Source organism: Meriones unguiculatus, chromosome 18 (genome assembly GCF_030254825.1).
Source record: "Meriones unguiculatus strain TT.TT164.6M chromosome 18, Bangor_MerUng_6.1, whole genome shotgun sequence".
Taxonomy (NCBI): Eukaryota; Metazoa; Chordata; class Mammalia; order Rodentia; family Muridae; genus Meriones; species Meriones unguiculatus.
The window spans coordinates 7864251-7877162 of NC_083365.1; the positions used below are offsets into that span (position 1 = coordinate 7864251).

Sequence of the window (12912 nt, forward strand, 5' to 3'; positions counted from 1 at the left end):
CTTCTGGCTTTCATAGTTTCTGTGGAGAAGTCAGGTGTGATTCTGATGGGTTTGCCATTATGCATTACTTGGCCTTTTTCCCTTGCAGCTTTTAGTATTTTTTCTTTGTTCTGTATACTTACTGTTTTGATTATTATGTGATGGGAGGATTTTCTTTTCTGGTCTAATTTATTAGGTGTTCTGTAAGCCTCTTGTATTCTTATAGACCTCCCCTTTAAGTTAGGGAAATTTTCTTCAATGATTTTGTTGAAAATGTTTTCTGGGCCTTGGAGGAGGGAGTCTTCTTTTTCCTCCATTCCTATTATTCTTAGGTTCTGTCTTTTTATGTTGTCTTGGATTTCTTGGATGGTTTATGTCAGGAATTTTTTAGATTTATTATTCTCTTTGATGGATACATCGATTTCTTCCATTGTATCTTCCACACCTGAGATTCTTTCTTCCATCTCTTGTAGTCTGTTGGTTATGCTTACCTCTGTAGTTCCTGTTTTCTTTCCTAGGTTCTCCCTCTCTGTGATTTCCTCCATTTGTGTTTTCTTTAATTCTTCCAATTTTATCTTCAGATCTTGAACCATTTTGTTGATTTCCTTCACCTGTCTGACTGTATTTTCCTGTTTTTCCTTCAGCTGTTTGTTTGAAGATTCCTCTGTTTCTTTTATTTCTTTCAGTGACACAGACTGTTTGGCTGCATTTTCCTGTATTTCTTTACGGATGACCATAATCTGTTTTATTATATCTTCCCCTAATTCTTTATGCATTTTATTTACTTCTACCATTAACCTCTTCATAAGCATAAATGTAAGGTCATTTTCTTGAATTTCACTTATGTTAGGGTGTCCAAGTCTACTTGTCCCTGGGTTCTGGGGATGCCATATTGCTTTGCCTTTTGTTGGTTTTGCTTTTTTGCTGACCTCTACCCATCTCTCTGTCTCAGGTGTTGTCTGTTAATTTGTGGTGCCTGCTGAGTCCTGGGGCGAGGAGAATTCTCTTGGCGGGGTTCTGAAATTCTCCTCTGCTCTTTGGGTATGGTCAACTGAATAGTGGTGCTTCTCAGGAATTGTCACAGTTCACTTCAGGTGTATGGACCTGTATGGTAACTGTGGTGTTCAAGAAGGCTCTCCTCTCCTCAGGAGAGGTCCTGGTGATGGCTGTCCTGCTGCTGGGTTTCTTGCTCTGAATTTAGTGAGCAGCAGCTGTTGCTCTTAAGGTGTAATTTTTGGGTACAGCCCTCTTGAAGAACCAGGGATTCCCACAGTTTTGTCAGTCTAACTATGGATAACTGGTTGATTCTTGGCACAGTATCTGAGGGCTGCTGTAATGTCTCTCTGGCTTTTGTAGGTCTGAGGATGCAGCTGTGTGCCCCAGTGCCCTGTAGGTATTCAATAATGGCGGGTGAGCATAGCGTTTCTGCCTGTAGTAGAAGGCTAAAGCCTAGAGTCTACGTGAATCCAGAAAGTCTTTTGGTGCTGGGTGTCCTGAGCATTAGACCTGATGATCCCCCACTGTGGGGTTTCCTCCTGACAGGGACACCCAGTCTTGGCTTTGGGGATAGCCTTTCTGTCTGTGATGGCAAGTAGAACCTGCAGGCACAGACTTATGTGGCTCTGCCTTTCTGCCTTTCTGCCTTTCTGGCCTTTGGGTGCCTGGGCATCTGCTGAAACTTGGTAAGTTTTCCGGAGACCTTTCGGGGTGGTGGTATCGGCTGAGTGCTCTGAGATCAGACCAGCCGTTCCCCTCCCTGTTGGTTTGCACCTGACAGTGAAACTCAGTCTCTGGTGCCCTGGGGCCCACATTTCTATCTGGGACAGCCAATCAGGCACGCAGGCAGGACTCTGTGCCAGAGCCTGGGTCCCCTGCTCTGGCTCTGAGCTGGCTCCTGGGGCGCCCGCAGAACCTGAGTCTTTTCCAGGGGATGTCTGGGTGACCTAAGGCCGGTCCCAATTGTTTCCTGCACCACGGGGTTATGTCTCAACTGGAAATCTTAGTTTCTGATGTTGTGATGCTCACAGATCAATCTGGGACAGTGATCAGAGCATGCTGGCGTGTGGCTCTGGGCTGGCAACCAAGCGCCTGGCAGAACCGGATCTGTTCCGCTGTTTAGCCGGGTGAGTTAAAGCAGATTGAATCCCCCACTGTGGGGTATCCTCTCTCCTGGGAAACACAATCACTTGTGTTTTAGGATTATGAGTTCTGACTGCTGGTCACTGTGCTGACCCTGCTGGGCTGCTGGTCAGAAAGAGAGTCATCCCTGTGCCGCCATCTTGCCCTCCTTTAAATTCTGAAGTCTTATCCTGAATAATTCATGATTAAAGGAGGGAATAGAGAAAAGAAACCAGGAAGACTGGGAAAACATGGAGACTGAGTATCACAAGTTCTCAATTAGGAATATTTGAAGCTGACTTAAGCAGAATTAGGATGTGAAAGCCAGTCAAGAAATTTTTGAAGGGCTGGGGATTCCTGCACCACACTTAAGTTCAATTTTTAGCACCCATGTCAGGTGGCTGTTCACAACTGTAACTCCAGTTCTAGAAGATAAAGCTTTTCTCTTTTTGCCTCTAAGGACACTGTACTCACATGCACAAACTCTCTCTCTCTCTCTCTCTCTCTCTCTCTCTCTCTCTCTCGCTCACACTCACACACAAATGTACACACACAAGCAGACAATTAAAAGTAATAAAAATTTTGTTAAGAAATTACAAAAAGAATTTAGTGAATATATACTCATACATACATAACGGAAAATACTCTGTACTCAAAATGCATAAAAAGAAAGCCATCAATCAAGTGCAAAAAAAAAACTATTATGAAAAATGTCCAAAATATTTCACAAAGATAGAAAATAAAAGTTCAAAAGCATGTGAAAATAAATGTCAAAGTCATGAATAGTCATGGAAATGTACTTTGTACCTGTAGGAGACTGTCTTCTGCCATCCAGTGTGGCTGGGGTTCTTGCTTACTCTCAAAGGTAGAGAGCTAGTCTCCTTTAATGCTAAAATGGTGGAACTGACTCATTGATCCCCTAAATATTACCCCTCACTTTAATAAAATGCCTTTTAAAGTATAAAACCAGGAAATCAGACATTCTCTCAACAAGAGTCTAAACTGCATATTGGATAAAAGTACCACGAGGATATAGAGTTCTCGCTGGTTGAGTTCAGGCTTGACTTTTCCTGGAGATTTAGGAACAGGTGAATGTTTCTAAGGACAGTCTTGTAGCATGAGAACTCTCCAAAGGGGTTGGGGGGTGTTGGGCTGTATTATTGAAGGTTTTATTGTTACACTAGTGAGGATGAGAAGTAAATTAAGCTTTATTAAGTCCAGCATTAAAAAAGAAAAGTCAAGGCTCCAGTGTTTAGGCCACTGTGAGTAAGAGTGCGTTGGCATCATCCTGATTCTCAGAATTGAGATCAGGGTCACTGTAACTGCACATAACTGCACCCTCTAGCCACCTGTGTAAAACCTAAACTTGTTTGCTCATGCTCTTCTTTTATATAGCTATACCTATCTACATGATATAGATATTAATTTTATTTTATGTGCACTGGGGGGAGGGTATCGATCCCTTGGAACTGGAGTTACAGACAGTTGTGAGCTGCCATGTGGGTGCTGGGAATTGAACTCACATCCTTTGGAAGAGCAAATAGTTCTCTTAACCACTGAGTCATCTCTCCAGCCCCATGCTCTTTTTCCCCATGTTCTTCTTAAGCATCCTGTTGTGCAGCGCCCCCAGAGAAGTTTTACAAACTATTGTCTCTGAACGAATTGCGATTGTCATGAATTAGCAAAGAATCATAAGCTCCAACTCCTGTTATTCCTATACGCCAAGAGATAAATGAAATGATGTGAGGACCACACATTTCACAATTTCCTTTCTAAGACAGCACTTCAAGTCCACAGTGGCCTGTAACTGAAGGAGCGCAGAGGGTGTGCTGGTCAGTGGTTTTTAAAATCCCAACCAAGGACCAGGCATGGAGATAACCTAGAACCCCTGCACAGATGTAGCCCATGGCATCGTAGTGTCCAAGTGGGTTCCATAGTAATGGGAAGAGGGACTGCCTCTGACATAATCTGATTGGCCTGTTCTTTGATCACCTCCCCCTGAGGGAGGAGCAGCCTTACCAGGCCACAGAAGAAGACAATGCAGCCACTCCTGATGAAACCTGATAGACTAAGATCAGAAGGAAGGAGAGGAGGACCTCCCCTATCAGTGGACTTGGGGAGGGGCATGTGCGAAGAAGGGGAAGACCAGGAAGGGAGGAGGGAGGGGCTTATGGGGGGATACAAAGTGAATAAACTGTAATTAATAAAATAAAAACATCCCAGCCTCCTTCTTTATTCCCTTTCTTGCCCAAACCGTGGTTCTCAAATTGTATTTTGAGGCACAGTCACCAGCATGGCTTGGTACAGCCCAGCTGCCAAAGTGTCTCCTCAGCGGCGGAGCCAGAAGGTGCACATGTGCCTCCATGATCAACTCTCATGAGGATGCTGCTGTCAGACTGGGACGCTTGCTTAGGAAAGCAGCAAAGTAGGCACGTTCTCACAGTGATTTTAAACTGAACGATTTAGAGTTTTCATTCTTTGGTGGGAATTACTGGATATTGACACCTGCAATTACAGTTTTCATGTGTTGCCTGAACCACTTGGAAACATTGGAATATGCCTATGTGTAGTTCAGTATCAATACAAACAGTAAATCATTGATAAACCAAACAAATCTCCTTTGACTCAATCAGAACCCTTTTTCCAAAACAGTTTCGTGCTTAAATTCATTACTGCTTTCATTTCCATTTTCCTCAATGTATCACCATGGAGCCATTTTTCTCAGTTACTGGTTATTTTGTTAAGAGTAGAAGGGCATGTATCCTTACTCTGTCTTCTGCTCCTCTTGGTGACCAACATTGTGGGGATTTTACAGTTGGCTAGGCTCTGTGGGTCTCCTGTGATTCAGGTCCAGGCTAAGCCATAGATTACACATGAAGTTCTAGGAACTTTTCTTTGGGTGTTTTCCCATCTATGAAATGAATTCATAGGTTCTTCACCAAGTGTAAACTATTTTGATTTTACGCTGTATCACATTTACTCAATGGAGCTTTGTAAAGCATGAGCTAAGGTGGTTCTTCAGAGAATCTGGCTACATAAAGATCATTGTTGGTTGACAATCCTCATGAGGGTGTAGAGAATAACTTGAACTAAGCAAAAAAACTATTTAAAAGTATTGACATGAGTGCAGAACAACTACAGCAATCTAGAAGCCGGGAAATCTCATGTACTTTCTTCAACTTTAGAGGTTCATATTGATATAATTGATATTAAGAAATAATGCTTTACAACAATGGGTTGGTGAAGTAAAAGATGGTTATGGAAATGTTTACTCAGTATTTACTGTGTTGCTTTCTTATTGATGTAAAATGTATAACACTAACACTTGAAAAGGATAACTTTATTTATTTAGTTTTTAAATTCGGGTCCACAGTTTCTTTGTCCCATGATTTGGGCAGGACATCACAATGACAGGTGACAAAGGAGAGGTAAGACAGTGAGTAAAGGAGAGGACAGATACAAAATACTACCAAAGACCTTTCCTCTATTATTTATTTCTACCAGTTAGGGCCCACATCCTAAAATTTCTAGAACTTTCCATACTGTCAGCTAGAGATTAAGCATTGAACATATGCATACCATCCCTGATCTCAAGCTGTGCTATAGAGCAACAGTAATATAAACTGAATGGTACTGGCATAGAAACAGAATGGTGGATCAATGGAACCTGATTTTTTACAAAGATGCTAAAACCATACAATGAAAAAAAGATAGTACCTTCAATAAATGGTGCTGGTCTAATCTACCTGTAGAAAAATGTAAATAGATCCAAAGTTATCACCCTACACTAAACTAAAGTCCAAGTGGACCAAAGACTGCAACATAAAACCCACACACTAAACCTCTTAGAAGAAAAATTGAGCAAGAGCCTTGAACTCATTGTCACAAGAGACAACTTCCTGAACAGAACATCAACAGCTCAGGCTCTAAGATCAACAATCAATACATGGGACCCCATGAAACTGAAAAGCTGTAAAGGAAAGGACACTGTTGTCAGAGCGAAGCAACAGCCTACAGCTTGGGAAAGGATCTTCACCACTAGAGGGCTAATATCCAGAATATATAAAGAACTCAAGAAGTTAAATGGCAACAAATCAAGTAATCCAATTGAAAATGGGGTACAGAGCTAAACAGGGAATTCTCAATAGAGGAATATCAAATGGCAGAGAATCACTAAAAGAAATGCTCAGCATCCTTAGTCATCAGGGAAATGCAAATCAAAATGACCCTGAGATTTCACTTTACACCATCAGAATGGCTAAGATCAAAATTTCAAGTGACAACACATGCTGGAGAGGATGTGGAGAAAGGGGAACCCTCTTCCCTTGCTGGTGGGAATGTAAACTTGTACAACCACTTTGGAAATCAATCTGGTGTTTCAGACAATTAGGAACAGTGCTTCCTCAAGATCCAGCTATCCCACTCCTAGGCATATATCCAAAAGATGCTCAAGTATACAACAAATACATTTGCTCAACCATGTTTGTAGTAGCTTTATTTGTAATAGCCAGAAGCTGAAAATCACCCAGATGCCCCTCAGTTGAGGAATGGATACAGAAATTGTGGTACATCTACACAATGGAATATTACTCAGCAATAAAAAAGAAGGAAATCATGAAATTTGCAGGTAAATGGTTGTGACTGGGAAAGATCATCCTGAGTGAGGTACCCCAGAAGCAGAAAGACACACAGGGTATATACTCATTCATAAGTGGATATTACACATACTATATAGGATAATCATACTAAAATCTGTACAACTAAAGAAGCTAAGCAAGAAGGAGGACCCTGGGTAAGATGCTCAGTCCTCATTCAGGAAGGCAAACCAGATAAACATCAGAAGAGGGAGAAAACAGGGAAAGGGCAGGAGCCTACCACAGAGGGCCTCTGAAAGACTCTACCCAGCAGGGTATTAAAGCAGATGCTGAGACTCATAGCCAAATTTTGGGCAGAGTGCAGGGAATCCTATGAAAGAAAGGGGAGATAGAAAGACCTGGAAGGGACAGGAGCTCCACAAGGAGAACAACAGAACCAAAAAATCTGTGCACAAGGGTCTTTTCTGAGACTGAAACTCCAACCAAAGACAATGCATGGAGATAACCTAAAACCCCTGCACAGAAGTAGCCCATGGCAGCTCAGTCTCCAAATGAGCTTCCTAGTAAGGTGAACAGGGGCTGTCTCTGACATGAACTCAGTGGCTGATTCTTTGACCATCCTCCTGAGGGGGAAGCAGCCTTGCCAGGCCACAGAGGAAGACAATGCAGCCAGTCCTGATGAGACCTGATAGACTAGGGTCAGAGGGAAGGGGAGCAGGATCTCCCTTCTGAGTGGACTGGGGAAGGAGAAGAGAGAGGGAGGGCGGGATTGGAAAGGGACAAGGGAGGGGGTTATAGCTGGGATACACAGTGAATAAGTTATAATAAATAAAAAAATTTAAATAAAAAACAACCCAGTCTGTGTGCTGTATTTTCACCAATGATATATCCTTTAAACCTCCCCATACATGTGGTATTAATAATTCTTAGTATGGATTTTGTCAAAAGTGCACTGCCAGACAACTGTTCAGTGAAGATCAGGAAGTGAGTCTAGAAGAGACCCTGAAAACTGTCAGTAGGCATACATTGTGAGCACCTGAAGCCTGTAATACAGGAAGAGTAATCTCATCTGAGAGATTATGGTGGCTCATGCTTCACTTTAACTTCTTCACTGAGGCCTTTCCTAGAGCACCCGCTTTTCCCACAGCACTCAGCATGCCACATGGATTGGAAAGTAAGGCCCAGGTTCAAGAGAGAAAGTTTCCACAGACTTAAGCATTTGGAATTCAGCTGTAGAACACTTGTGTAGTCTACTAGGTTGAAATCCAGGTATAGCTTAGGTTAACTCTGTTGCTTTTGTGGCTATGCAGTGCACACCCCAATATTCCCCAGCCATTCCATGACAGAGAAGAAGTTAAGATTGAGATTACCACGCCTTTTAGAATGATACTGCCCTCATTCACCCCAAGAGCAATACAAAATTGAGATTTAGCTATAACATTCTGTATTAAGCCACATGTTTATGATTGGGTTAAATTTATATTGTAGAGAAGTTCTGCAGTCATTGGATAAGTATTTACTTTATAACCTTTTCCATTGTTTTTATATGGCATGTGCGTTATAGCAGTGTGGAAGGAAAATGAAGAGTTAGTTCATTGCGGGTGCCAAAGCAAAGTGCAAAGTCATGGAATATCGGAAGACCCAGCCTGATGTAGGCCTGAACCAACAGTGGCTTCAGGCAAGTCCCTTAACTTTTTCAACTCCTTTCCTTCCTCTGTCAGTGTGATAGTTCCTACTCATTCATGCTTCCTCCACATCTCTAACTCTGTGTGTTTTAGGTACATTTGATGGCTAATCTACAAATGGAATGTCAAAGTCTAGGCATACAATGTTTGCTCATTTGATGTAAGCAAGAGAGAATTAAATATGAACTTTGGCAAAAGTCTATTAATAATTGACAAATAATGGAATGGCCTCGGCATGGAAAGCAATCCATGAAAGCCCTCCAGGATATTTGAGGTGGCTGTCCCCTGCCACAATGTTGCCCCGGCTGGTCTGCATCAACGATTATGAACAACATGCCCGATCAGTGCTTCAGAAGTCAGTATTTGATTATTACAAGTCCGGGGCAAATGATCAGGAGACCTTGGCTGATAATATTAGAGCATTTTCTAGGTAAGAAACTTTATTATTTAAAATTGTGTTTTAATATCTCACAGTGACATTGCACAAGAATGAGATGTAGTTTTATGTGCTGGTGTGAAAATGATTGCCTGGATTTGTACTTAAGAAAGGGTAGAAAATTCTTGGTATGTGAGAAATCTTGATGTCTTAAAATATTGACATATGATAAGTCTGGGGATTGATGGCAAAAGTGGGCCCTACCTTTACTTGAACTGTGACAGTAATGACTTTAACTATATGCACAAGTTATCGTAAACACTGATGAATTCATTTTCTTTTTATTAGAATGTGACAGAGAGCACCTGTGGGCATAGACTAGGAGGGCAGCTTGAAGTGTTAGGTAGCTCCGACCACCCAACCCACAGGATCTTTGCTCTGCAAGTTCACATCCTGCTGGCCCCCTCCATGAGCACTCATTTTCATTATGACTTGCTGACACTTTCACCTTAGACATGTCCGTGTAGCGTTCATCTCTCACCCTTGCGGTCTCACACCTGTAAGTTCTTCATTCCCAAATCAGTTTTCCAGGGTTTTATATTTCAGATACAAGATGGTAGGTGTCATGGGTTATGCTTTCTTTTCATGGCAAAAACAAAAAAAAAAAAAAATAACTAAATGGCTGTTTTTTTTTTTCCTCTTTCAGCCGAGAAGCTGAGAGAATTTTCTATAGCGCACTCTTTCCGTGCTTTTATTCTTCTACTGTAGTCCTTAGTGATGGCAGCAGATATCAGGGTTCTCCACTTATGATGATTCATTAGGCATTTTTCTTTGGTATAGAATGAAGTTACTAGAATCATCTCAATGTTTCAAAATTAGAAGTTAAATAATTTTAGTTAAGGCAGTCCTTGTTGGCAGCACCTGTTTTGCACAGAAGTTGGTGGTGGAGCCTGGGTATGATAGCATGGAGGGTGTGACATCTCTGCGACCTCTGGAATCCTTGATGAGGAGTTTTCTGAATTGTTCTTAAACACAAATGCTGGGGAAGTTGTGGATGGGGAGCTGGTTAACAGTGCAGGAGCTTAAAGTTCTACAGGTTCCCAAATTATTATTATTTTAAACAATTGAGACTTCTTCACATTTCCTACTCTAAAAATGTTCCTTTCTGGATCATGGCACTGTGCTCACCAGGATAATGGCCTTGCTGAGTGCTCTTCTTAAGCAGCATCTTAGCCCTATGGGGCTTTTATAGCCAAAGATGTGTAGGTTGGTGCTGAGCATTGCCTTGCCAAGCTCTCATTCCATTTCTACGCAGACTTCTCTATCCTGTTAGACACCCCAGCGCATGGGAGCCAACTTCGTGACTTACTTACAGCCCCATTACATAGCTTTGTGTGATGTCTAACTGGCCATGCAAACCAGGCTAGCCTGCACTCACCTCCCAGCTCGGCTCCCTGAGTGCTACAGGAATGTACCAACAGGCCTGCATAATTGATTGATGTATACTTTGAACTGTTTCCACAGACAAGATTGCTACAAGCTAGGACCTAACAAAGACAAAGATAGAAAGGAATGTACATCTCAGCGTTGACTCAGTTTCCATAATCTAATGGGTGGCAAAGATGTAAAATGCCCCCAAACAGCTACTCAAGAGAAGGGACCAACATGTACAGTCACCTAGGCTGCCTTCTTAATCATAGACATTCTAGATACTTTCTGAGGCAGAGAAGACTTGATGACTTCTAAGCTGTCACCGAACAGAAGAGTTTCTTTGCTTCTGTGAATTCTACAGCACTCCCACTGGAAATGCCATCCTAAATGTGGACTAATTTATCCAGCAACACAGATAATGCAACTGAGTTTGCAGAGTTATGTCTTTCATGAAACTTGATAATCCTTTTGTTTCTTTAAAGAAATAAAAAAGGCATTGTGTAAATTTCTCCAGAGGACATCCAGTTCTTAGTATTTGTACTACAACAAATGCCAGTCAGGTTCACCTGTTTGACATCTCAAAAACTCCTTTGTACTGAGGCTCCCTGCATGGCCCATCATCCCTGTTTTGTGCCATTGAGAGTCCTGTGGAAATAAGAGGATTTCTGCTGGCTTTGGTAGCATTGGCTTGATAGCAGGCAGGAAGTCACCCCGACATTTCTCCTTCTGTTTTAAATAAGGCTACAAAGTTATCACCCTTACATAACTGTGACATAAGGTCAGAGCGTTTCAAAGGCGTTTGTGGAGTTCATGCCCTCTCCCTCCCACAAGTACAGGAACAGCCTTCCTGGCTCTGTCCATCAGCGCTCAGATCTGGCAACCACATTTTGGAGTTCTGGATTCTTGGGCCACTTATGTGAACCAACAGATGGTTGGAGATGTTTCTTGCTACAATTGAAGCCTGGCATTATCATGGCCAGAAAGGATGAAGAAGGTGAACCACCTAGAAGAATGAAATTTCCTGTTGCAAACATATAAAAAGAGCAACTGTCAGAATGCTGGGCTGCCTCAGCTGGAATGGCCTGACCAGACTGGGGCTACTTTGGAAAACTGTCCTGCAGTATTTCTTCCACACACTGACATAAAGGAGCCCCCCCCCCCAGCATTGTTGTACACTCCGATGCTTTTCCTGATGGAAACTAACTCCACCATTTGAGAATAAAGCCGGATTATGACTTAAGAAGTAGACGCTGCCTCCTTCCTGCTGCTTCTCCATTGATGCTGATAAGTGGGAGGTTTCATTCAAACTATCTGATACATAAAAGCAATGTCAGCCTCACTTCATTGTTTGAGAAACATTACAAACCCACGACTGGCATTTCAGTGTTACATAAGTAGCAAGTCACAGTGTCTCTGGCTGCTACATGAAACAAGTGAGGAAGGAGCTTTTTCAATCATTTGCTTAAAATTTGTGAGTGGGGAGTTCAGATGGAGAAATTGAAACGCATGTGCTGGTATTTTAGGACTCCAGGAAAGTCAATTCAAGTCCTGTGATAAGTGAGCAAAAGGCTTCTGTGCTATGGAATTTGTGAACACTTTCGGGGAGCAGTTATATCCTGGGGAGTGTGTGTCTCTCTTGAGTTTGTGCTTAGTTAGGACCTAGGCCCTTGCTCTATTGAAGTGTGGGCTGAAAGTCCTGCTATAATTTCCTTTATTTGTTTGGATTTTAAAGGTTTATTACTCAGTGGTCCAGCTGTTCTTCCCACATTCATAGCTCTTCCTAAAGCAGATAGCACATGGATGCAGCAAAAGGTTACAGAGAAGCATTATTTGTTGCATAATTGAGGTGATAGTCGTTTAAATTTGTGGTCAAAAATTCATTGAAACTATCTAGCAAAGTTTCTGTTATTTAGAAAACACCAAAACTCAGAGGACACTTTAGAGAATGTACATTGTCCTGGCTTTATTTAATTTTGCCCCAAAATGTAAGGGCTGTAGAGTCTCTGCAATGTTTGAAACAGAAAATGTCTTGAGGGAAAGTGGGAGCATGCGGTGATTAAGGCGACCGCGCCACCAAGTGGACGAAGGTAAGGCTGCTGCTCATGGACAGATGAGCCTTGGTTTATAAATGGGTGACATTTAAAAAGGCTCCTTTTACACTTGAATATGCATGTGCGTGTGCGCATGCACATACATACAAAGAGGGAGGAGAGAGAGAACCCCGATGCTCCACAGTTTGTGCTTCTCATTCTTTTAGTCATAAGCAAATATTGATATTAATGCCTTTCAGGGCCGGTGTGTCTGTCCCACTATTCAAATCTCTTTTTCTTATTCTGTCAACTCTCTTAGAGATTATCGGCAGGAAAACTCCCTCCAGGGCTTCCGTCTCTTCCCCTTCAAAATGCAGACGAAAAAATCGTGCTGCACCTGTCCACGGTGAAGCAGAGATTTTCCAGGAACGGAGCACGGAGTGAGATGGAAAATGATGACAATTAGGATGTTCAAAGGACAGCTTAGGAACCACAACCACACACTAAAACTCCTTTCTTATGTTGTCCAGGGATGACATGTTTTTAGTTTACTGTGTGACACTACAGACCTCTTTCTAACAAGTCCTCAAGGCAAAACTGTTGCTGCTGCTGCTCCTGGAAAAAAACAAGTTTTAGTCAATGAAGGACTTTTCCCTCATTTTTCTAATATAAAGTCCCTCTTCACTGTATTTACAAGA

The 12912-nt window shown here is 42.1% G+C and overlaps 1 protein-coding gene across 1 annotated transcript in view; it reads left to right on the top strand.

Annotated features, from left to right (window-relative positions):
- The first annotated feature begins 8600 nt into the window (after window positions 1–8600).
- Window positions 8601–12912, top strand: part of Hao1 (hydroxyacid oxidase 1) — a 50332-nt gene continuing 46020 nt past the window's right edge. Inside the window, exon 1 of the mRNA XM_021662347.2 lies at window positions 8601–8807. Within this exon, the coding sequence (XP_021518022.2) occupies window positions 8602–8807 (206 nt within the window). The 5' untranslated portion in view covers window position 8601. The remainder of the gene's footprint in view (window positions 8808–12912) is intronic.